Genomic DNA, 24,987 nt, shown 5'->3' on the forward strand with positions numbered 1-24,987 from the left:
GCGGGCCCGCGGCAGCCGGCGTCCGGAGGTAGGTCAGGCGTCCCGGCGGCCGCCGCTTCCCGCGAGCGGAGTTCCGGGGAAGGGTCTGGCCCCCCGGCCTGGCTTTGATCCGCCGCCTCGGGCGGCGGCGCGTCCTGCCGAGCCGGTGCCGTCACCCCGAGCCGAGCGGTCCGCTGCGCGGTTACCGGCGGCGCTCCGCTCTTCGCTGCCGGGGCCGAGTCCTCCTCAAGTCCCCTCACTCGAGATTTGTTTTTCCGAGGCGTTGGCGAGGCTTTGAAGAAGTGCTTTTCGGTCTTTCTGGGCGAGGGCGTCTCTTCCCTTTTCCTGGCGAGAGCGAGTGTTCCCTTTTCTTGTCAGGAGATGCGCGTTCGCAGGCGGCAGCGTGCCCGGGAGGGGCTGTCCGAGGTGCGGGGCTGCATCCCCAGCGCCACTCGGGCATTCAAAGGCTCCGGCCCGCAGAGTAACAAAGTTTCCTTGGTTCTCGTGAAGTAGCGCGGAGCTCTGAGCTTTAGTAGTGCCTCGGCGGGAGACTCTTTCACAGCACGCACTCTTCAGGCATCCAAGCTATCGCCTGGTTTTCCTACTCCTGTTTATTTCCCTTTGTGTTGCCCATCTTGTGTGCTGGGAAGGAGGTGCCGTGGCAAAGGCAGGCCGCCTGTTTTTAGGGACAGCCGCATTAAACGTGCGCAGATGCAGCCAACTCTGGACTTGGAGTCAGTTGAAGATAATGCTCCTTAAACTCAGCTGGGGCAGGGAAAGGTGATGTAGGTATGAAATGCTCAGTGGCTTTCCTTAAGGGAATGAGGTCCAAATCAAAGGTGTGTGTTGTGAGAGGAAGTGTGTTTTACCATAAAAGAAGGCTTTTTCCATAGCTAGACAGAACCTGTTTCACAGGTGGGTGTAAATACCTGTTACAGCTACAGTTTAATTATTTATTGGGATCTGGTAGGTTAAGCTTTCTGAAATGAACTTCAAAAAGAACGTCTCATAAATGGAGGAAGAGTTTAGTTTTGCAGCCTGTGGGCCTTTTTGGCAAACTGAAACCTGATGCTGTTGGAGCAGGAAGACGTTATGTGTTTCTTTAAACACATAACCCCCCCAGATGTAATAGTAAAAAATGAACTAATCAAGACCTTGCTTTATTTTTGGCAGGTGCAGCTAAAAGCTGAAGCTGTAACACATCCATGAATGAGTAGTGCTGGTCTTGTACATCAATGGCCTCCGTGCCAATGATTTCAGACTCTTACAACTACGTGTTGGCAGAGTTTGAATGTTTGGATCCGTTGCTTTCTGCGCTCAGGCTGGATTCTAGTCGTCTGAAGGTGAGTTTGTGGTGCCTGCGTGTTTGGTGCTTTTTAAACTTCAATTAACAACCTTATTTAGTTTATTAATGGATTAACCCCCAGAATTGATCTCTCCCTTGTTGGGTGTGTGCACGCTAGATTACGGAAGGAGACACTTTGGGAAGAAGAAGTAGTGAAGACGAACGATCCTGTTGCTCTGTGTGTTTCCTTAAAGCAACTGTGGAGTAAATAATACAGCCTTACATGGTTTGCTGCCTTCTGCTGTTTGCTGCCATTGCAGACGCTGCTGTTCATGTGTCTTTGCTGACTGTGCTGCCACTGTTTCAAAAGTGGTACATGTAGCTGGCAAACAATGAAGCCTTTAAAAAACAAATAATGATTTTTATTCCTTCAGTGCACATGTGTGGCTGTGTCAAAGAGATGGCTGGCTCTGGGCACGTCGGGAGGAGGACTGAACCTTATACAAAAGGATGGTTGGAAGCAAAGACTCTTTCTCACTCATAAGGTAAGGGTAAAGAATTCTGTACAAAAAATTTTTTTGGAAACTGAAACTGTGAAAAGCACAGTGTTTCAAGTTTGGGTTGTTTTTTTTTTTTCTTTTAAATGAAAGTCAGCAGGCATTTTCAGCTTGCTGACTTGTCCAAATAAAGTGAAGTTTTGGACTGCTCCACTTAAAAAAAGGTCGTGATACTGGAATGTATCCCCAGAGCATATGGTATAATTCCATGAGGCGTGAAAGAAATGACTTGAGAGGGTCAGACCTTCATTTTTTTAAATTCATAATTTTGACAGCAGCAGCAAAGTCAACTGAATATTTAGATATTATGTGTAGCAACTCGTGTAGATAACTCCCAATGTTTGCATGTCCAAATTATGAACTCCTGGGATAAGCAAAGACAAGATAGGCTGGTTTGCTTTTGCTGAAAGAGGTCATGGAACAGGGATTGCTGTTTCTACTGTTAGATGCTATTTCCTGGGAGCCGCTGCCATCCCCATCATAGCATGAGTGCAGCTATTTATTTAACGTTGGCACCATCTCACTTAGGTCTGTCAAAACAGCTTCCATAGGTGTGAAGACAGGAGACTGATTTCTATGTCTTCCAAGTCAGAATGGACTGCAGTTGTTTTTCATGGTGGTGTCTGGCATTTTTTTAGAGTAAACTCAGAGCGATCAAACTCCAAAGGGAAAAAAACCCACCACAACATCACAACAAAGTGGTACCAGCTGTTGATGTAGATCTGGTTTATAGGTTAAAGATAAGTTGCTTAGTGGTAAAGGCAGCACAGGTACAACTTTCACTTGTATCTACTCCTGTACCTGCTTTCAGGAAGGTGCCATTTCCCAGGTTGCGTGTTGTTTACATGATGAAGACTACGTTGCTGTCGCCACCAGGTAAGACATGTTTTTACAAACCTGAGTTTTATTTGTAAAGTAGCTTCTAAATTTTGGACTTGGACATTTGCTGAGAACTTGGAGGGGGCAGGGAATTAACTGGTGGAGACCCTTACAGAGTAATTCCCTGCACAGACTGTTTGCATAACTTTGTTTCTGGAATAATTATTCCAGAATAAGTAAAAAAAAAACATATATAGGAGAGCTAATACATGTGAAGTTATGATAAATGTCTCCCTGAGACCTTTCTGCATCAAAAGAAATATGTTCATTAACTTGACAGAGTGAGATAGGCAATTAATATAACTTACATTGTTTAAAATCCATTTAAATGTTTATTTTTCCACATCCTCACTGGCAATTTCTGCAGATGTGACAGTAGTCTTCCAAAGCTGCTGGTACACTGTAGTGTGAAGAAGGACACTTACTCTTCTTCAGTATTAAGAATGTGACGCTTCTTAAAAGCACACAGCCTCAAAGCAAGCTCTGAGATGTATCACTTTGCTGAGATGTTCTGTTTCATTGGAGTAATGCATCTTCATCTGTGAGAAAACATGGGAAGACTTACTTGCAATATTGTATTTTCTTTTTCAATTGTAGCCAAGGCCTTGTAGTAGTCTGGGAGCTGAATCAGGAACGTCGTGGGAAACCAGAACGGATTTATGTTTCCTCTGAGCATAAGGGCAGAAAAGTCACAGCTTTGTGTTGGGATACAGCTGCCCTTCGTGTTTTTGTAGGAGATCATGTGGGAAAAGTATCAGCCATCAAGATTAACACATCGAAACAAGGGAAGGTAAAATGTCATATGCTTTGTTTGAGATATAGAGGTTTCCAGGGAATGATGTGTGGAATCCTTTTTGTGTATTTTAGTAAAGTAGAACAGCGAAAACCTGCCAGCTAACAAAGTTTTGCTAGCTTTCACTGTTGGGATGAAGAACCAGTCTCTTGGGAAAACAGTAGAAATTAATTTCCCCTACCCCCTCTTTTAGCTATTCTAGTAATGCAACATAAAAGTACTTTCAAATGTAAAGAATTAAAAACTGGCCAAGCTGCTTCTTCCTGGAATTTGCAAGTATCCAGGCCTGGGGTGTTTCTGTGCCTGTTGGATTCCTTAGACTCCAGCTACAGGTTCAGCTCTGTGGCTTAGTCTTTGGGTCAGCTGTCAGTCTGAGAAAGGGCCAACCCAGAATCTGACTTTGGCTCTGGATACTCTTATTCTCAAATACACTGATTAGTTAAACAGTAGGTGGACGTTAGGCTTACACCATTACATCTCGTGCAGGGAGCGTACACAGTCATGATACCTGCCTGACTTCTAGCCCTTGAGTTTTCCTTAAGTTTTACTGTTACTAGGTCCTTTCCTTCTCCTTTTAATCTGTGAGAAGGAGCACAACCTAGAAATAGGTGTGTTTCTCCAGGTCTTTTCTTGTCCTTATGAAAGATTTTGATAGAAAATTAACATAAAAGTAGCAAGGCTGTTGCTTTTATAGAAAGAGTAAAAAAATAAAACTGTGGAAAGAGAGAGAAAAGAAGGGCCCAGGCCCATGGAATTAATGTGCCTGCTTCTGCTTGTTAACAGAGCTGGACTGTTGAATCTCTCATACAGTGTGCTTTGTTTGAAGTAGGGAGTTGATACAGGGAAGAGAGCGTTACACAGAAGACAGTGTTAAGCTGTCAAAAACCGGTGACCGTCTGCTAGAAGATTTGAGCGCGGTTCCCTGTAGTTCCTTATGAATAAGAAGTCTGTCTGTGGCTTTGTTCTGCCACCCATGCAAGCTGAGATGCTTGTATAATGAATAGCATTTAGGTAATTTACTGCAGAGCAATAGAGAAAGTGAGTTTATGTAAGCCAGTGGAAGTTCTGGGGTTTTTATTTGTATCAATCCCTCAGGATTGTCTCCATAAAATTGTTTGTGGGCTGAAAGTACTTGTGGGAGAGAATTGACAAAAGCACGAAGCAGACATGGGCAAGAGGAAAAACCCCTCTTAATGCTACAAAACCCAGTGTCTTTTATTAAAAAATAATGGGATGCTGCATAGATATGACTATTTTCTTAAACCTTCAGTAGTGGTATCGGAAGAAGGAGAATTTAGACTTTTATGCCTTTAAGCACTGAAGCCTTGTTTCATAAGGGAGGGAAGAGAAAGGAGCTGCTCTGTCTTGTGTATGTGTAGCGTCCAGAAGTCCTGTCTGTATTTTGTGAGGTTAATTTGATGAAGTAGTCTTCATTTGGAACTGAGGCCCTGTGTGTTTTCTCTCGTTTTTGTTTTTTGAACTGTAGGCTGCTGCTACTTTTGTGATGTTCCCTGTTCAGATTATAACCACTGTAGATTCTCGAGTTGTTCAGCTTGATTACTTGGATGGAAGGCTGCTCATCTCTTCACTTACACGCACTTACTTGTGTGACACTGAGAGGCAAGTTATGTTTTACTTGTGAAATCCTGGACTTTACAGTCTCGCGCGGAGTTTCTGAAGTAGCCTTTGGAGGTTCATCTAGTTCCACTTTCCTACTCAAAGGTAGACTAAATTGTGTGGGACTCTGTAAAGTCTTTGAGCATCTCCAAGGATGGAGACTACACAAGCTTTATGGGCAGCCTTTTCCAGTGGTTTGCCACCCTCACAATAACAAAGCTTTCTTCTTCTGTTGAAGTGTAATTTCACTGTATTTCCCTTTGTGCTCATTGTCTTTCGTCCTTTCACTGGCCACTGCTGAGAGGAGTCTGGCCCTGTCTTCTGTACCCTCTCATCTCATATGGGGTCATATGGGGTACACATGGTTCAGGGGTGCAACTCATCTGAGTCCTTCTCTGTTCCAGGCTGACCAGCCCAGTTTTCTCAGCCTCTTCTCACAGGACAGGTGCTGCAGTCCCTTAGTCGTGCTTGCGGCCTTGTTGCCAGACTTGTTGCATTGTGTCCACGTCTCTCATACTGGGGAGCCTGGAACTGGACCCAGCACTCCAGATATGTCTCAGAGAAGAGGGGAAAGATCACCTCCCTTGACCTGCTGGCAACACTCTTCCTAATGCTGCCCAAGAGGCTTTTGGCTACCTTTGCCAAAAAGGCACATTGCTGGCTCATGTCAGCTGCTTGTTTGCCAGGACCCTCAGGCCCTTCTCTACAAAGCTGCCACTTGGCCTGTCCTGGTGCCATTCCACCCTTGCACAGCCCCTTTGCCTTTCTTCATGTCTCCTTAGCCCACACTTCCTCAGTTTTGTCAGTATGACTTGTCAAAAGTCATATTGAAGTCAAGATAAACAACTTCCACTGTTCTCATCTGTGCAGCCGGTCATTCTGTTCTAGAGGGCTGTAGACATAATTGCCCCTTTGTAAATCCATCCTTACTATTCACAATCACAGTCTTTCACATGAGTGGAAGTGGTTTCTGGGATCATTTGTATCATCACCTTCCCATTGCTAGGTTGACTGACTGATTCTGCTGGGGAAGAAAAAAGCCCCCAAACAATCCATCAACTAGGATTTAGTATTTTTATTCAAGTGCAACATAGAATCTTTTAGAGCCTTTATTAATGCTGCCTTAACAAGGACTTTTTTTTTTTTTTTTTTTACCTAGAGAGAAGTTCTGGAAAATTGGTAACAAAGAGAGAGATGGTGAATTTGGAGCATGTTTCTTCCCTGCTGGAAAAAACAGTGGGAATCAGCAGCCATTAATATACTGTGCTCGACCTGGCTCGAGGATGTGGGAGGTGAACTTTGATGGGGAAGTTCAAAGCACACATCAGTTCAAGCAGCTGTTGTCATCACCACCTCTCCCTGTTGTAACTCTCAGGTAAAAGCATGAGTTTTATCAGTGATAAATGTGCTTGGCATGTCTAGACTGACTGAAAGAGCTGCCTTAATAATGCAAAGATTAAGTAACCTTCTAGTGCAATCAAGCATTAATCCTACCTGTCATCTTACTATGTTCTATAATAATGGAAACCAGTATCTGAGCGTTAAAAAATGCTAAAGCCTTGATTCTGCAGGTATGTCTGTGTGACTACTGCAAGGAATGCTGTTGTCCTAAGACTACATTTATTTGTCAGCCTTGTATTTCCAGGATTCAGAATATTAAGAAAGTGATATTGTTGTAGTAATGCTTGTAATGGATGCTAATTTTACTTTACAGGCTGGATCCTCATTATACTAGTTCCAGCTGCTCTCCACAATCTTTATCATTCCCCAGACTACTGTATTTGACGTGAGTATTTGTCAGCAAAACTTCCTGTTGATAAAGTAGACTTAAAAGTAAAAAAGGTTGTGTGTTCTCCTAAATTATATTATCAACCTCATCTTTTTGCATAAGAATTTTCTGAGTGTTGTGCTACATAACTCACTTCTGGCTTGTTGCACTTCAGTCGATGCCGTATCCACGTGTTTTACAGTGACTACTACAATTACCTGTAACATACAATAACCATTAACATCTGCTTTGCTTGCAGTGAGCACTGTGTAATGACCTGGACAGAAAGAGGCATTTACATTTTTCTTCCCCAAAGTGTTCAAGTCTTGCTCTGGAGTGAAGTAAAAGGTAAACTAAGAATCTAAGTATTTTCTGTTACATTTGTCACTTCTGAAGTCCTTACCTATCATGAAGCCTTTTCAAGCTCAATTTCTGCAGCTGTGTTGCAGAACATTGGTCAGAAAACCATTTTCTTTGTCATCTGTCAGGCATATCCTTGAATATTAATCCTCTCCCCACCTACTAAGGAGGAAATGGAAACTTTTCAGTAACTTCAGTGTACTTCTTGAATGTTTTCTAGAAATGTAACTGAAAAATTTTAGTACTTCAACTGCATCTTACAGTTGTTTGATAATTAGAGTGCTTAGCACTCTTCAGCAGTTGTTTTCCACATTGCACTTGTGCTACAGTGGTTAAGTCTTTTGCACGTGTTTGCAGTCAGATGGGAAATAGGCTTTCACCTTCTTTCAGGAACAGCAAGGAATGTTGATTAACAATTTGAGTCACTTAGATATCTCTGTGCATCTGGTTTTGCAGATATTCAGGATATTGCAGTTTACAAAAGCGAGTTGTTCTGTCTGCATGCAAATGGGAAAGTTGTGCACCTCTCCCTTCTACTGGTAGACCGCTGCGTAGAGCGTCTGATCAGGAGAGGGTTCTGGACACTTGCTGCCAGGGTCTGCTGTGTCTTCCAGAATTCAGTTATTTCCTGCAGAGTAAGTATATGCCTGTTTGTAGAAGTGCAATGCAACTTCATTTCCTGTCCCTCTCTTCCATTAAGTTCCATAGGTTTCTGAGATTGATGTTCTTGGAGTTTTTAAAAAGCCTTCTCAACACTATACTTTTAACATGAAAATTAGCCTGCGTGTGCGGCGTCTTTAGCTTTTCACATGTGCATTAGAAATAGTAATGCTTCTGCTTCACTGTGTGCTTCTAGGCAAGAAAAAATTTGCCTGTAGACAAGCTGGAGCACTTGAAGTCTCAGCTGGATGCCTCAACCCAACACGATCTCATTATGCAACTGGAAGAACTAATTTCAAAGTTGGAACCTTTAGATTCTGCATGCAGCAGTAGAAGGAGCAGTATTTCATCTCATGTACGTGTATTGGTAGTGCCAAAAGTGTTACTGCAGATTGTACCTTTCTGGCTTAAAATCACCTTGTTCACTTTGAAGATGAAGCTTTAATTTTTATCATGACTTATAGCTGATAATGCTATTTCTAAAATTAGGTGGGGTAGAGAGGTATGAAATACTACTGCTTGCATTCTTTTAAGGTCTTAGACCTCTGCCTTTTTTCTGTACTAATGGTTGAGATGTGGACACAGATTGATAGGAAGAATGCTTTCTGTGCAGCTGACTCTAGTGTTTTAACATGATTCGGTAAATCTTGGTTGTTACTGTAGCTTTATGTTGTGGAAACAGTGACTGCTCAGAACTATCCTAGCCCTGTTTAAAAAATGGCCTCACTCTCTGAAACTTAAGCTGAAAGCTCTAGGGGAGAAGAAATTAAAGGCGATTTCTAATATTCTTTCAGATGTGCAGCTGCCTGGTATTGTCTTGGCTTTCCAGCAGTTTCTCAAGAAAGGAGTAGATATTTCTAAATTAATACGATATCAGTGTGGTTTAAAAACCAAAGTAATGTGAATTCCATCTTGATGTAGCAGACCATGTTGGTGTAGCAGAGCAGCATTACCAGATGGGAAAGTAAACCACACAGAGCGACCATGAGCAAAAGGATCCTTGTGTGTACTGGAACCAGACAGTTTTGCAGGGTCTGTAATTGTGTAAGCTGGGTATGGTTAACCAGCAAAAAGACTATGGACTCTTGGGTATGCAGGTGAGGAAGAGAGTTGGATGCAGGTGTAAAGCAGAAATGCCTTTTTGTCTCATGATCTTGTACTGGGTGCAGCAGATGTTCCGCAGGCTGCTTTCCTGGAAGCAATTGTAGCATTATAGAATCATAGAATGGTTTTGTTTGGAGAAGAGGTTGGAACCTTTGAGATCGGGTCCAACTGTCTATCCAGCCCTACTAGGTCCAACACTAGACCATGTCACCATGTACAAGATCTACTCTTCTTTTAAACACCTCTAGGGATGGTGACTCAACCACCTCCCTGGGCAGCTTGTTCCAATATCTACCAGCCCTTTCAGTAAATAATTTTTTTTCTAATATCCAACCTAAACTACGCCTGATGCAACTTCAGACTGTTGCCTCTGGTCCTGTCACTAGCTACCAGAGAGAAGACACCAACCCCTCAGTCTCCTTGTCTCTAGACTAAACAATCCCACCTTCCTCAGGTGCTCTGCATAAGACTTGTCTTCTAAACCCTTCACCAACTTTGTAGCCCTTCTCTGGACACGCTCAAGCAAAGTATGTATCTTTATAAAGTCACCAGACCACATAGTTATTGGCATGTGTGTACTTTTCCATTCTGGATATGTCAAAAACATGCTGCTATATGCAGGGCTTTTCAGACAGTGAATTATGAAGTTCTGGGAGGTTGTTTGTGTGGGTATGGTTGGTTGGGTTCATTGCAGGAAGTTTAACAAGGAAGTACAGCTCACCCAACATTTAACCCGTCTCCTTTGTCTAACAGGAAAGCTTCAGCATCTTAGACTCTGGAATATATCGTGTTATCAGTCGAAGAGGCAGTCAGTCAGATGAAGATTCATGTTCTCTCCACAGTCAAACATTCTCAGAAGATGAGAGACTTAAAGAATTTCCTGCACAACAGGAAGATGAGCAAGGAGAACTCGGTAATATTTCTTAATGAAAATATTACTCAGATGCAATCTTTATTTACTTTACAAGAATTTGATTGGGTTGGTTCTGTGCTTTTATTTTCTACTATCAAGTTATCCATGATTAAATCCTCTAATCTGATCAATGGGAATACAGTCACCCCCACCAGTCAAACTTAATCCTGAACCATTGGGGTGAAATACTGGCTCCACAGAAATCCAAGCTTAAACTAAACACAACCCAGAGAAACAGAACAAAACAAAAGACCTGGAGGGAATTTACCAAGCTAGTACTTCGCTCAATGTTTTAATTGTCTGTACACCCTTCCCCCTGCCCCCCCTGGCGATGTGCAGTTCAGCATTAATGCTAAGATTCTCTCAGCTGACTATGCCTGTGTTAATTGATCTTCAAACTTAGATTGGTTTGCTGATGTTATCCTTCCAGTAATATTACAGGAAAGAATTTTCTTGATCTTGGATCTGGCTTGATATTTCTTCAAGGAAAACAGTAGGCTTATGATAAATGTTCTTAACTTTCTTGCAGAGTTTAATCTGTACAGGGGATCATCTCTTAGAGATATATGCATTAGCATAGCAGGGGTAGAACTGTTTATAACTAACACTTATACCATTCTTGGAGCTTTTTGGTATTTCCTAACAAATACCTGTCACTGGACAAAAACTGGAATGTGACCATAATGGGTCTTGTTCTCTGCTCTGGTTGGGATTGGGAGGGCATGTAGAAAACCAGGATGATGAGGAGCTGGCTTAGTTCCAGGTACGGTAGAGAGGCTTTCCACTTACAAGGCTGCTCTTTAGGTTTTGCAGAGAGTAGGTGCCATTTGAGGATGAAGAGGATTTGGGTGCTCAACACAGTGGTGAGGAGAGTACAGGAATTAATATTTATTCCCCTACCTGTCAGTAGTGTCATGCTGCTGTTTGTAGCACTTATATTTACATTTGCTTCTTTACCTGCCTCACTATAAAAACCTGAGACAGTGTGGACGGAAGCGTATCGTTTCCAGTATCAAAACTCTAAAATGAGGGGACGTGGTTTTTGAATGTCAGAGGATAGAAAGACTATCACTTCAATAGAACAAAACAAATTTGTTGATTATTTAAAAGTAGAGAAGTTCTAGATGCTTCTTGAAGTCACACGTACTTTATTTGGTATTTAAGAGAAACGAACTTAGTGTTTCCCTGTTCACATTTACGTAAGATGTCATAAGTTTTTTAGGTTTCTAATCTGCATATTGAACAAAAGCAGCTCTGTTTATAAGCAGTCTTAAAATCAGTTGTGACCTTTAGGTGTTATCTGAAGAGATTGTGGATTCTGATGGTAGAATTTCTGTAACAACATAGCATCTTCTCCTCTCAACAGTGCAGATAATGCTGACTCTTGCAAAATGCAGTGTCATCCTTAATTAAAAGGGTCCTTTTCTCTTACTTACATGACTTAAAGATACAGTGTATGTTTGTACCAGGAAATCATTAATCAAAACACATTGTAGATACTGTTAGGGTTATAAGAGTGAAAAGGAAATAGTCGGTGATTCTGTATTTCTTTTGATTCTTACCAAAACCCAGAGAGCTATGGGTTCAATTGTATTTTTTCAAGTCCATTCAATAAAAGGGTGATTTATACCTCAACCACAGCTTATGCATCTCTACATTCGTATGTAATCTAGGTCTTAGGAGATGATGCTGTGTAATTGATGTATGCCACAACACTGAATTTTTCTAGATGTTTAACTGTCAGTGGATTAAATCAAGATTTTTGTCCCCTAAATAGACCATAAGTCTGCTTTTAGGAGGTAGTTTTCATACGGTTGACCATTTTGTTACACAGCCAATCAGGCCTACCAGGTTCAGCCAGTAATAAAATGGCCCTTGAAACCAACAGCACTCTTCCAGCTGCCTGTGTTCTTGACTATTAAGTATGAAAATACCCCTTGCAGGTTATCCATTGATGAATTAGTGACTTGCAGCTTGTTTCACTGTTCCATTTTTGCCAGGCCACTGTTTCATGACTCTTTATTTCGATTCCATTTGTTAGACAGTGTATCTCATGCGTCTGTGACGGTTGAGGCCGACCGGAATGAGACGTTTCTCCCATTCAGTATTCCTTTGTCATTTTGTTCCCCATCTCCTCTCGTCTCTCTCCAAGCTGTCAAAGAAAGGTAAAACGTGCAGCAGATTCACTCATCCATTACATCTTTCCCTTTTCTGTCCTCTGAATTTGTAGTGTCATTTGGTTTAGTTCGTACCCTGTTCTGCAAAAACATAACGTCTGAACTGAAACACTAGAGGTGCAGTCAGGTTTGCTAGGTCCATCTTGACTCTAATGAAGATCTGAAGAGCTGCTGTTAACTTCAGTGGAGCCAAGATTTTAACCTCAGTTTTTAAATGGCTAAGAATGTTTAAAATTACCCTGTAAACTGTGGTTGTGGTTTGTATTCAAAGCAAACTTACAGAATATTGGTTTGGAATATTGGTTTTCTGAAGAGTGAAGGCTTCCTATGTTGCTTGGGGACAAAAAATGCTGTTCAAAGCATGCTGGATATTGCGAAAACACACTTCCAAAGTATATCACAGGGTTTGCCATCTTCCACCCCCCCCACCTTTCAGTAAATCTAATCAAGTGTTTATGGAATAATGGTGGCAAGTAAATGTGTCAGTGTCTGTTTTATGCAAAAATTCAACTGCTATCTTAAAACTTGCTTTAAAAAAACTCAGGGCATACTCACAAATATAAAGAAAGTGGTGTAATGCATATAACTTTTTTTTATTATTTTTTTATCTTTTTTTTTTTTTCAAATTTGTATGTTAGACTGTTAGCTAAAATATTGCTGGTCCATAATAATGGTCTGAAAAATTGTGTAGCCCTCCCTTGATCTTTTCGGTATATGAATTATGTCCTGCGACAAAAAGTAGTTTATATCAGTACTATGAGGATCTCAGAATAACTGTCAGAAGTACATGAAAGGTTTTGAGTTCATTCTAAACCTTAAGCACTTCTTAGGACTTAATTATTAGTAAGTGTTTCTACTAATAATGTCAACTATATTTTCAAGTGTTCACTGTGTTCAATTTATAATGAAATAAAATACTATCATATACATTTATTTTTTAAATTATTTCTTCTAAATTTTATGCCTTTTTCATTCTTATAAAATACATATTAAAATTAATATTTAATCCTTCTATACAGTGAAGTCCAGTTGTTTTACTAAATTTGAATTCTTTATTTCTTCTGCAGCAACCTTCAACTTGTGCTATACCTCAGTATAGTAAAAAATGCTATATTTGCTGGCAAGCAAAGTAAAAGGGTTGCTTTTTTTCTTTTTGGCCAGAAAGCAAGAAGCTGATTTTTCTGTTCCACTCTTAATGACATAGTTCTCTTCCTGGGAGTGATTGAAATAATTGGGATTTGGTATGTATGCTGGGCTTTCTCTTGGAAAGAAAGGAAAACAAACTGGAGAGTTAGGGACTGATGATGCAAAAAGGATGTTTTTTAGTGAGCTTTGTAATCTGAAGAATTAATTTGGAGTTTTGTAAAACTGTTTCCTACCATCAAGAGGGACATAATTTTCTAATCATGCTTTCTGTTTATAAGCTTTAAAATGCAAGGTAGCCAACCCACATTTATTTGTGTACAAAGAGATTTCAAAATCTAAACCCTGATGTCAGTATGTGATCCTGTTTCTCCAGCACCAAAAGACCCAAGTCTTAAACACTTCAGGTTTTTATTCAGCGCTGGAAGTACGGACCGTGACCGAAGTATCAATTTGGAGCAGCTTCTTAGGGAGTTGAGTTGTTGTTGGTCACCACTGCTCTCATCCTTTCACAAGAGTTCTTCAGATTATAAAGTCTTCTGAAACCATGGTTTGAATGGAAAGTAGCTGTTTGATTTTTTGAAGTTCCAGTTTTAACTGTTTGGACTTGTGACTCGCAGCGTTTCCAGCTTCGTACGCAAAACTACCGAGAAGATCGGCACGCTTCACATAAGCCCGGAGAGCAGAGGGAGACAAGAAGCAAAGGATGACGAACACCTGCAGGAGCTGGCTCTTAATCTCGTAGCATCTCCCCAGGAAGAGAAAGAGTGAGTTAAAAAATGAGCTTTCATTAGCAATTTCATTTGCTGGGGGTTTTGAGGATAGCAACCTAAAGGAAAAACTACTGTTGTGAGTAGAACTGCGAGCTCGGTGCTAGTTTCTTCCAGCTGCTTTCATTACTACTGTGGATTTCTCTGGTTCTCCCTGACTCCTTTCCTGGAGGCTGATTCTGTGATGAATACTTTCTGCGTGGTGGAGCATGTCGTCTCCACTGTGCTGTAATAACTGGAGAGCAAGAATGTGGTGTATAACACTGCATGAGAATTGCTGTCGTTGTGGACATGAGTCCAGCAGTTCATTTCCTGCTCTTTCTGAGTGGGGGAGTAAACACTCTTATCTCCCTAAAAACAGTATTTTCTTGAAATAGTGGTAGCTGTTAAACATTGAACTTCTTTTAATGGTTGTCCAGTTAATACAGAGCTAAGTTGTTTCCTATTCCAGAGACTTGCTAACTTGCTATTTTGGACTAACTTTCATTTAGTAGCTCAAAACTGATTTTTGTTCAGTACCTGCAGAAATGTACTGCATTTGGAGTAGAAGCAAAGTTTAGGAAACTTGTGAGAAAATCTTCACTTAAATTATCAGATATTAATTTCAGTCTTACCTGAAGTATTATGTGTTTTTCCAGGTTAGAAGCACAGAGCTGCCAGCTTCCAGAGGAGGATCACCTAAGAGATCTCAAGGCTGCAACAGCAGAAGCTATGTAAGCAGGGAAAGGTTTTTTGGTGTATAAATATTTTTGTCTTTGGTAGAAAAATGATTGTTTTTTTTTTTTTAATTACTTTTTAAAATTCATCACATACATGTAAGAGTAATGCTGTAAATGTCTATTAACGTAATCTGAAAGGATCTGTTTTGGTTAATGATTTGTTTTCCCTCTTGAAAACCAAGCAAAACCCACTGAATCCTTATTTAGATACTCTAGCGTTACTCTTTTCCCCTGAATACAAGACATAGTTTTAAAAAAATCAAAATGACCCAACAAATAAAAATCCATTCTGAAAGAAATCTTGAGTCACTTGGAATGTACTAAATACAGACAGCTGAAATGCTGTTTGATGCCTTCAAAACCATGAAAATCAACAACTGAATGTAAGTTAAGGAATAAATTTAGTTATGCAAAACATAATACTTCACTTGTGACATGTTATAACTGTCAAGCAACTTGGTAGACTTATTTTTTTTATGCTGCAGAACCAAACTCCAGGATCCCTTGGTCTTGTTAGAACCACAGTGTATGAGAAGAGTTTTACAGGAATGGCTTATTCATCTAGAAGAAAAGTTTGGCAGCAAAGAGCATTCCCTGTCCTCTATTAAGAAATGCAAGACCATGTGTGCTGAAGAAGAGAGGGCAGTCCTGGGGGAGAACCTACGGCTGGATCTGACTGATGGAGACCCAGCAGACAAAGGACATAGTAGTATCTTGGAAGACTGCACTGAGAAGGAAAACACTGATGAAACCTCTGTAAGCAAAACCATGTGTGAAAATAGTACTGATTTGAAGGGACCTTTGGACTGCCGCTTTCAAGTATCTCCACCATGTGTCATAGACCCGGATGTTCAGAAAGATCTTGTTGAGCTGACAACACTGTGCTTTGAGCTGCAGGTATTTTTTTGTGGAAATGGTGAGGCAGAGGAAAGCTCTGATGGAAGTCTGCCACCAGCAGCTTCATGGAACTTGGCTTGTAGGTTTATGCAAAGTTACTTCTTTCTTTTGGATTTAAAAAGACTAAAGCAGTGCATTAAAACCACGTATGCAGCCAGTCCTAATGTATGGGAAACATACATCGCAGGATTGAAAGGTAACTAGTGAAAAATGTATTACTGGTAAACTGAAAGTAAGGCTGAGATAAGAAAGAAAAAAGCTTGAAGACACTTCCATTTGTGTCTGCAGTTTTTCCTTCTGCAGGTGTAGTGTGGGAGGGGGAGATGGTTGGGTTGGGGAAGCTTTTCTTCTTTGGGTTTTGGGTTCTTTGTTTTTCCCCAAAGGCTTACGGAGAACTGCTGGTTCCTTGGAGAGACTGTTCCTTTCCTCCCCCACCTTGCAATTCTGAACCTTTGAATTTATATGGAGCTTGTTGATCGAAAACTGTAGTGATCACAGACCACCAGATCTATTTAAAAAGAAATGTATGAGTTTCAAAGAGCAAAAGCATCTCAATTAGAATCATTTGTCTACAGAGACCAGGCGAAAGGTAGGGGGGAGGCTTCAGTATGTGCATTGGAAATGGAAGATTTTGATTGCAGAGAAATGTGAAACAAAACTGAATTGAGGGCTCCATGCAAATGAGAGGCTAGTGATCACATCAGATCACTTTTCCACAGAAGTCTTCTCTGATCTTTTAGATACCTCTTTAGCCTTCCTGAACCAAGGCTTCCCGATTATACTGGAAAACAGAACTTCATCTGTTCTCCGCGTTCAGCTTTATGTATGCTTTCAAGCGTGAGTTAAAGCCTTAGCATTGATGGGGTGCAACAGACAGCAGTTAAACCACAGAACCTGGCTTCGAGGGTTGATGTCTGGTGTTTGGGTTTCTGGGAATCTGTCCGCTCTTTGCATCCTGAGAGCCCTAGAAGCGAAAGGAATGTGTGCATTCCCAACTTTCCCATCATTCCTTAGTTGGACTGCACTTGTGCCTAGAGATTAATACTCACATTTCATCAGGATCAAGGCTTGTGTTCAACTCTGCATTCTGTGAAGTCAGTGTACAAACTGAAGCCTTTATTTATTTGTGGAAACAAATTGTAGTATATGAAAACCGATGCAGGTGTGCATTGCATTCAGCAAGCCTCCTGTCCTGCAGTGGGCTGTCTTTTCTCACATGAGAGAAGAATTCCCTCCTCATAAGTCTCAAAAAAAGTAAAATATATCAAGGTTAGTATTCCATGCTTTAATTGAATCGGTTTAGAACTGTAATTTCCCACAAGTGCAGATTAGAGATATCTATGAAATGAACACACAGAATCTGTTCACTTGTTAGGACTCTCAGCTAGAGAGCTCCATGAAAGCAGTGGTAACTCTGGTCCTTACACGTGAGAACAGCTCTATCTGGTAAGAATAAAAATAAAAAATAAACTGCCTGTATCTTGTAACTTCTGTACTGATTTATTTCAGAACTAACTTGTCACAGTCCAGTGGCTTTAGCAATGGAAAATGAAGATATGTTGAAAATACTGAAACAGCTGCATGACCTGGGGCCTTGGGATGACAGCCCGCTGTTACTGGCACATGCTCAAAGGTACATGCTCAAAGCTGAGCCCTTTCCCCCTGTCCCTCTTTTTCAGTGGTGTTAACTTGCTAGCAGGAATCGGTTCACTTAGGATTTCATAAAGTCTTCTGGGACTCTTTTAAAGATGCTACCTTCCAACACTATCTTGAACTTGCAAGAAATCTTGGGGAAAAAAATTACAATTTTTGCTGTTTGATACTGAAAATAGCTTTTATCCTCTCCAGGCTCTATGAAAAATTTGGGGAAACAGCTCTTCGGCCCTTGATCAAGTTCCACCCCTCTCTCTTGCCTTCTGATATCAAACAGCTTTGCAGGAATGATCCAGCTCATTTTTTAGCATATTTAGATAGTCTGGTGAAATCAAAGCCAGAGGATAAAAGGTAATGGCAATATAGAGTCTTTTTCATCTGTCTGCTCTCTTCATCATGTAGCTCTGTGGTGATTTTCTTTTTCCTTGTGGTTTTGTCTTGGGTGTGGGTTTTTTTGTTTTGTTTTGTTTTTAATGTTTCTGTATCTATCAGCTTTAGCTTTAAATTCTAATTCATTCTGCTAGTTTTAGTTGGTGTCTCAGACTGTGTTTTTAGATTAGGTGCTAGTTTTAATGGGTTTTTCTAAATAATATTTGCAGTGGACTGACTCGGTTTTGTTTCTGTGCAGTTTAGTATATCAAGGTTAGACAAAATTTAAATAAAAAGTAAAAAAACCTGGGGGAACCCAACCTACAAACTTGGTTTTCTGTGGTCCTGTAAGTTCTAGAAGCTTAAATCATTCTAGGCTTTCCTAATTTAATTTGACATCCTTTTTTTTTTTTTTTTTCCTGCAGACAATCTCTACTTCTCTGTAGCGGGTATATTTCAACCTGGTAGTTTATTTCTGTGTGCTTTGTTTTCTAGGTCTTCTCTCCTTAGATCTCTTCTGCATCCCCAGTCTGTACAACTGGATTGGTTGTGTGTGGCAGTTTCTCATGATGCCCCACAAAGAGCAAATACAGTGGACGCAGAAGGAAATCCCAGGTAAAGCATGGTTGAGCCAGGGCCCTGAGTGAGCAAAAAGCTTTTAACAGGGCTGCAGGCTTCTGGCATAGATTTTGGTGTGACAATTTGAGTGTCACTGAATCCGTGATTAATGCTTTAAAATGGAATTTCTCACCTCCTAGGCCACGGTCGCATTTGTTTACTTGGGGCTACAGCCAGCTCATTCTACTTTTGATTAAGCTCCCAGCTGATTTTGTTACAAAAGAGAAGATGGCTGACATCTGTAAATCACATGGGTAAGAAGGGAACTTGGTAATTCCTGATACTTGGTTAGTTGGTATTCTGACCCCCAAAAGATACAAATGGAAACCACCCATCTGTTCCTTAAGTGGACAGGTTTTATTTAAAAACATCTCCTGTTTTGAGGATGACTATTGAGTGACCAGTTTAATGTATCAAATACCCCTTTTGGCTAAGGGGTATTTCCCCCATCCCCACTTTGCAGTGATTTGTGGCATTCAAGAAATTGTGCTGTTTCTGCCTTCACTGGTATTTAAATGAACACTTAAAATTATTGTTGATGTCAGTTTAGACAGAGCATTTGATTCCCAGAAATCTTTACTCTCTCATTCAAGATTTTGGCCTGGATATCTTAGTCTCTGTCTGGAGCTGGATAGAAGAACAGAAGCCTTTACTAATATTGCTCATTTGGATGATATGAGCCTGTTGAATGGAGAAGATGGTTAGTGAGTCTTAAGCTGTGTAAACATACTTCTGTGTTATAGGACCTGCCTTTATTACGTACCAGTTTGCTGAGTTGAATCTTTTTGAGGTGTTTTGGTAGTGCTGGGTGTAGTGCAGTGTAACTGAACTGCATAAATGGGTGTTACATGCTTGTATCTTCACACTGGGCTTTGTGAAATCAATTGTGCTAGAAAATGCTTAAAAGCTGAAGGATGTAGATCTATTTCTCAGTTATGGGAGTAAAGGCTAAACTTGCTGCTGTAGATATGGGAATAGAAAGCCCCCCTGCACTCCCCTCACTAGACATGCATCGCACACACAGGGTTGTGATAAGCAAAATGTTGTATTACATGGTAGAACTTAAAAAAAATTTCCCAGTGGCCCTAAGGTGGACAAAACAGTTCTTTGTCTCCTGACTTAATCCAAAGCCTTAAATACTGCACTGTTGTGGAGCTTTGCGTGTTGTTCACCACTGAATCTTCACGCTGCATCAGTCAAGGCAGTACACACCTGTACACGGTGTGGTTGTGGATAATGCTTGGCTTTCTTAAATCTTCACAGAGAAAACCAGAGTAGCTAGCTTTCCATTAAGTACAGAAATCTTTCAAATAGTAGGCTTAGAATAATACTTATTTTACTGATAGTGTAACAATCTAATTTTAAATCTAGGTTCCATTCCAGAGACCACGGAAGAATGGAAGTTTCTTCTTCATCTTGCACAAAATCACAGCACAGCTTTCCACCACCATGGCCCACAGAATGGGAATGCTGTCAGCAATGGTAGCCCAAGCTGCCCGGACTGCATCACTGTGGAGAATGTAGCTCTTTTATTGGCCAAGGCCATTGGCCCAAACCGTGCCGTGCCTCTCTTGCAGGAGTGTGGCTTGACACTAGAATTGTCTGAGAGATTTACTGCTGTCTGTGAGATACTGAAAATTGCTGAGAAGAGGCAACGGTAAGATGTCAAGAGAAGATCCTTGTATGTGCCCTGTTCATTCTGGGTTTTCTTGCTGCTTTAAACTTTCTTTTCAGTTAACAAAGATAAAACACATCACATCATCTCAGCTGAGTTTAAAATCTGATGTAGGCTTTTCTATTATTTAATGAGTATGCATGACACAGTATTGGCATTGTGAAGTACAAAATCAGGAAACAGGGAGTCATATGTTAAAGATGTACATGGAGGAGATAACTGTCTTGCTGTGTTCTGTATAGACTCTGATTTTGCCCATCCCTTCCAGAGAAGATGTTGTTTTATGTTACTTATGGAATATAATCATGTTTGCTTTTCAAAGCGACGTTAGTCAAAACCAAATCTCTGTTGTTCTTTCTATTGTGAGCTTTTTTAACTGTTTGACCCCTTTTTTTTTCCTTCCTTTAATTGCAGAGCGCTGATTCAGTCCATGCTGGAAAGATGTGACCGGTTTCTGTGGTCTCAGCAAGCATAGGAAACAACTTGGAAAACTTTAGGAGCATTTTTTACTGTAATGATTGTATATTAAAGTGCCTCTTAAACTTAAAACGCTCTTAAAGAATTGAACTCCTGTCTAAAAGTTGATTGTATTGAGCCAGTCTCTGCCTGGCAGGTATCTACTAGGAACTGTTGACAATTCTTCCTTATTCTTTTGGAGATGAGTTTTGAACTCTAGAACTTAAAGCAGTGCAATATTTATCTTGAAATTTAGGTCAAAGATTTATAAGATGAGAATTCCTGAATTTACTTTCTGAGTCTGCATGATTTAATACTGAAGGGCTCATCTCTTTAATATTTAAATCATGGTGTATAAAACATTTTGGTTGCAAACATGAGAAGCCATTCCTCAGAAATCTCTAAGCCCATACTTGAATTTCCCTGTAAATTACATTGACTTTTGCAAGTTACTATAGAAGTGCTTGTTATGATTTTTTTCCCTTTAAATTATATGGAATGTTCTTGCCTATTTGGAATGCATTGATGGAGCCAAGTCTTCAGAGGGGAGGGAAGTATTTTTCAGGAGTGGATTAATAGTTACAAATGCTGATTACCAGAAGAACTTAACAAACTCACTGTTAAGCATGTCAAGACTCTTGCTGTCACAAAACAAGTATTTTTAAATATCTGCTAGAACATGAAGATTTGTAAAATGACTTGGATTTTATTTCTTGTTTACAGCCCATGCTTTGTTACCAGCAGACTCTCTGCACTTGATGCATCTTTGAACCAAAGTTTCTTTTTAGGCTTCTAGTTTTGGCCCTCTTCACTGTCACACTCACATTTTTAGCGTAAGGCCACAGTGTCTGGTCAATATTTGATTTTTCACAAATGCCATTTAAAAAAATTAACACATGGATTTGAACTAAATTAAAAAACCCAAACAACTGTCATGAAATGACCCGAATATATTTTTTTTATAAAGCACCTTTTTGTGTAGTCTTGTGGCACTTGTAGTGCTGCAAAATAATGCTTTTTATTTTTATTGAAATAGGACTTAGCAATACAGATTGCAGAGAGGTGCAGTCTGACTATTTCAGCTGAATGACAAGAAAGGCTTCATTGTGGAGGGTTGGTTGCTTAACTCAAGGAAATGAAGTTACAGGGAACCAGTTAGTGGCAGGCTTTCATCTGCTAACAGTGTTGCTTGTGGAAAAGCCAAAACCAAACTGCTTCTAAAAAAGAAAACTTAAAAAAAAACTTCTGTGACTTACAGTTTGATATTAGAAGCAGCACAGATCCTTCTTTCAGTATCGTCCCACGCTCTTACAGGAAGACTTGGAGGAAGAGCTGGGCACCTGCACTTTGTGGTGAGGTTATGCAAATCAGTTGATGTTAGTGCCTGTTCTCTTACCTGCCAAATGAGCATGCTGCTACCTCAGTAGCTGTTGCGCTTTACTAACTTCTTTTCATACACTCTGTGAGTGTAGAACAGCTTTAGGTGAGTAGTCCTCTTGCCCTCCTTAGAGGAAGATGTCTGGCTTCCCAAGAGTATCCCTGGCTATCTCCATATGTAAGGTTTCCACTTCATTTGCTCTGTGTATTTGCGTACACAGCAGTCTGTCTGCTGTGGGGTGTTTGTACACTTGTTTAACTCTTGAGTGAGGGTTGGGGCTTTTTTTGTTCTGGGTTTCTGGAGGATTTTTACAATAAATCGTAACTTTCCCTTCAGAGGTTTTTTTTTTTTTTTTTTTAAATTTTGTGTCAGGACAGTCGCATTGCAGAGACGGGATCAGGAAAGCCAAGGCACAGGTGGGACTGAACTTGGCGAGGGATGTTAAAAACAACAAGAAGGGATTTTACAGGTACAGTGGCCAGAAGAGACAGGCCAAAGAGAACGTACCCCCTTGGTGAATGAGAAAGGAGAATTGGCTGCAACTGATGTGGAGAAGGCTGAGGTACTGAATGAGTTCTTTGCCTCAGTCTTCTCTGGCAGCCAGGATTCTCATAATTCTCAAGTCCCAGAACCTTCCATCCCTAGAACTCAAGGTGGGAACTGGGGGAGCAAATCCCCCCTCACTGTAAGAGCAGCGCAAGTTTGTGACCGCCTCACAAGACTGAATGTCTACAAGTCTATGGGGCCGGATGACATGCATCCCAGGGTCCTGAAGGAGCTGCTGATGTGGTTGCTGAGCTGCTCTCCATCATATTTGAAAAGTCGTGGCTGTCAGGAGAGGTCCCTGGGGACTGGAAAAAAGGTCATGTCACTCCCATTTATAAGAAAGGGAGCAAGGAAGACCCAGGGAATTAAAGACTGGTGAGCCTCACCTCTGTGCATGGGAAGATCATGGAATAGATCCGCCTGGATGACACGTTGGAGCACATGAGGGTTGACCATGTGATCCGGGACAGCCAGCACAGCTTCACCAAGGGAAGGTCGTGCCTCACCGATCTGGTGACCCTCTATGATGGGGTGACAGCAGCGGTAGATAAAGGGAAGGCAACTGATGTCATCTACCTGGACTTGTGCAAGGCCTTTGACACAGTGCCCCACCACATCCTTATCTCTCAATTAGAGAGATGTGGATTTGATGGGTGGACCATCCAGTGGATAAGAAACTGGTTAACAGACCGTGTCCAAAGGGTGGTGGTCAATGGGTCTATGTCCAGGTGGAGGCCGGTGACAAGCGATGTCCCCCAGGGGTCTGTCTTGGGACCGGTGCTCTTTAACATCTTTATCAATGACATGGATGATGGAATTGAGTGCACCCTCAGCAAGTCTGCGGATGACACCAAGCTGAGTGGTGTAGTCAACACCCCAGAAGGAAAGGAAGCCATCCAGAGGGATCCTGACAGGCTGGAAAGATGGGCCCGGGTGAACCTAATGAGGTTCAGCACTGCCAAGTGTCAGGTGTTGCACTTGGGCTGGAAGAATCCCAGACACAGACACAGACTGGGAGAAGAGGTTCTTGAGAGCAGCCCTGCTGAGAAGGATTTGGGGATTCTGGTGGATGAGAAACTTAACACGAGCCAGCAGTGTGCTCTTGCAGCTCGCAAGGCCAATGGTATCCTGGGCTCCATTAGAAGAGGGGTGGCCAGCAGGGACAGGGAGGTGATTGTCCCTCTCTCCTCTGCCCTCGTGAGGCCCCATCTGGAGTACTGTGTCCAGATCTGGGGCCCCCAATACAAGAAAGATGTGGAACTGTTATCTCCACTATGAGGAAAGGCTGAGTAAGTTGGGACTCTTCAGCCTTGAGAAGAGAAGACTAAGGGGCGACCTAATTAAAGTTTATAATTATCTGAAGCAGGGGATGCAGGGGCAATCAGCAGCCCCTTTTCAGTGGCCTGTGGGCACGGGACAAGGGGCAATGGCTGCAAGTTGGAGCACAGGAAGTTCCGCACCAACATGTGGAAGAACTTTTTCACAGCGAGGGTGACAGAGCCCGAGGCCAGGCTGCCCAGGGAGGTGGTGGAGTCGCCTTCACTGGAGATACTCAAGACCCGTCTGGACGCCTATCTGAGTGATATGTCCTAGGGAGCTGCTTTGGGGGGTTGGACCCGATGATCTCTCGAGGTCCCTTCCAACCCCTACAATTCTATGATTCTATGAACTGTTGGAGAGGGTTCAGAGGAGGGCCACAAAGATGATTAGAGGGCTGGAGCACCTCCCCTATGAACAGAGGCTGAGGGAGCTGGGCTTGTTCAGCCTGGAGAAGAGAAGGCTGCGGGGCAACCTCATTACAGCCTTCCAGTACCTGAAGGGAGCTTATAAGCAGGATTGGATTCAATTAAAAGGATAGACAATGGCAGGACAAGGGGGAATGGATTAAAACTAAAGGAAGGAAGGTTTAGATTAGATATTAGGGGGAAGTTTTTTACAGAAAGAGTGGTGAGGTGCTGGAACAGGCTGCTCAGAGAGGTGGTGGCTGCCCCATCCCTGGAAGTGTTCAAGGCCAGGTTGGATGGGGCCCTGGGCAGCCTTGTGTAGATCCAGGCCTGAGCTTGGTGGCCCTGCCTGTGGCAGGGGTGTTGGAGCTCTATGATCCTTGGGGTCCCTTCCAACCCAGACCGTTCTATGATAAGGGGAAGACCTTGTTCACATGTGGTACCTAAAGTAAGCTTGTGTTGATGATTTCAACTAACACGGCTACTGATGAAGAATAAGCATTTACTCTACGAACAGTTGGAAAATTGCTGTTTCCTGTTTGTCATACGCGCGTCTTCATCGCAACATGGGTATAGTGAAGGGACTATGAAATGGAGTTAGAGTGGTACAGACCAGTGTCCTTCCTAAAGCTACACCCCTTCCCGGCTCAGCCAGCTAAAACTATAGCCCTGGCTGTTTAAGCCACCTGTGCTGGAGCAGTTGGGCTGCAGCTCATCTTCTGTTTTGACGGCTGATTTTTGGTGGAAGGGACCCTTAAACAGCAGAGGTGAATGAAGGGGGCTTTACTTGGAGCAACTTTAAATAGAAGCTGTGTTGTTTTTTTTCTGCTGGTTTTTGTGGCAATTGTTTCCCTAAAAGATACACAAAAGCCTCATACCTCCCTCAACACATTGCCTCACTGTTAGAACTAGCATCTAAACGTATGGTAGAAAAACATCAGCATATC

General features: G+C 41.7%; 1 protein-coding gene across 1 annotated transcript; it reads left to right on the forward strand.

Annotated features, from left to right (window-relative positions):
• Positions 1 to 1,214: 1,214 nt before the first annotated feature.
• On the forward strand, positions 1,215 to 20,496 carry HPS5 (HPS5 biogenesis of lysosomal organelles complex 2 subunit 2; the record flags this gene model as incomplete). Its single annotated transcript, XM_084264173.1, has 22 exons — positions 1,215 to 1,322; positions 1,699 to 1,809; positions 2,633 to 2,697; positions 3,298 to 3,490; positions 4,980 to 5,117; positions 6,274 to 6,485; positions 6,825 to 6,896; positions 7,138 to 7,226; positions 7,695 to 7,873; positions 8,095 to 8,253; positions 9,756 to 9,915; positions 11,957 to 12,080; positions 13,856 to 14,002; positions 14,644 to 14,718; positions 15,210 to 15,817; positions 17,131 to 17,254; positions 17,470 to 17,625; positions 18,139 to 18,258; positions 18,402 to 18,515; positions 18,855 to 18,961; positions 19,633 to 19,918; positions 20,351 to 20,496. 22 exons carry the CDS (start codon positions 1,215 to 1,217, stop codon positions 20,409 to 20,411), a joined length of 3,408 nt encoding a protein of 1,135 aa, XP_084120299.1. The 3' UTR covers positions 20,412 to 20,496.
• Positions 20,497 to 24,987: the final 4,491 nt, after the last annotated feature.

The sequence above is a fragment of the Gallinula chloropus genome (assembly GCF_964237585.1).
Source record: "Gallinula chloropus genome assembly, chromosome: 4".
NCBI lineage: Eukaryota > Metazoa > Chordata > Aves > Gruiformes > Rallidae > Gallinula > Gallinula chloropus.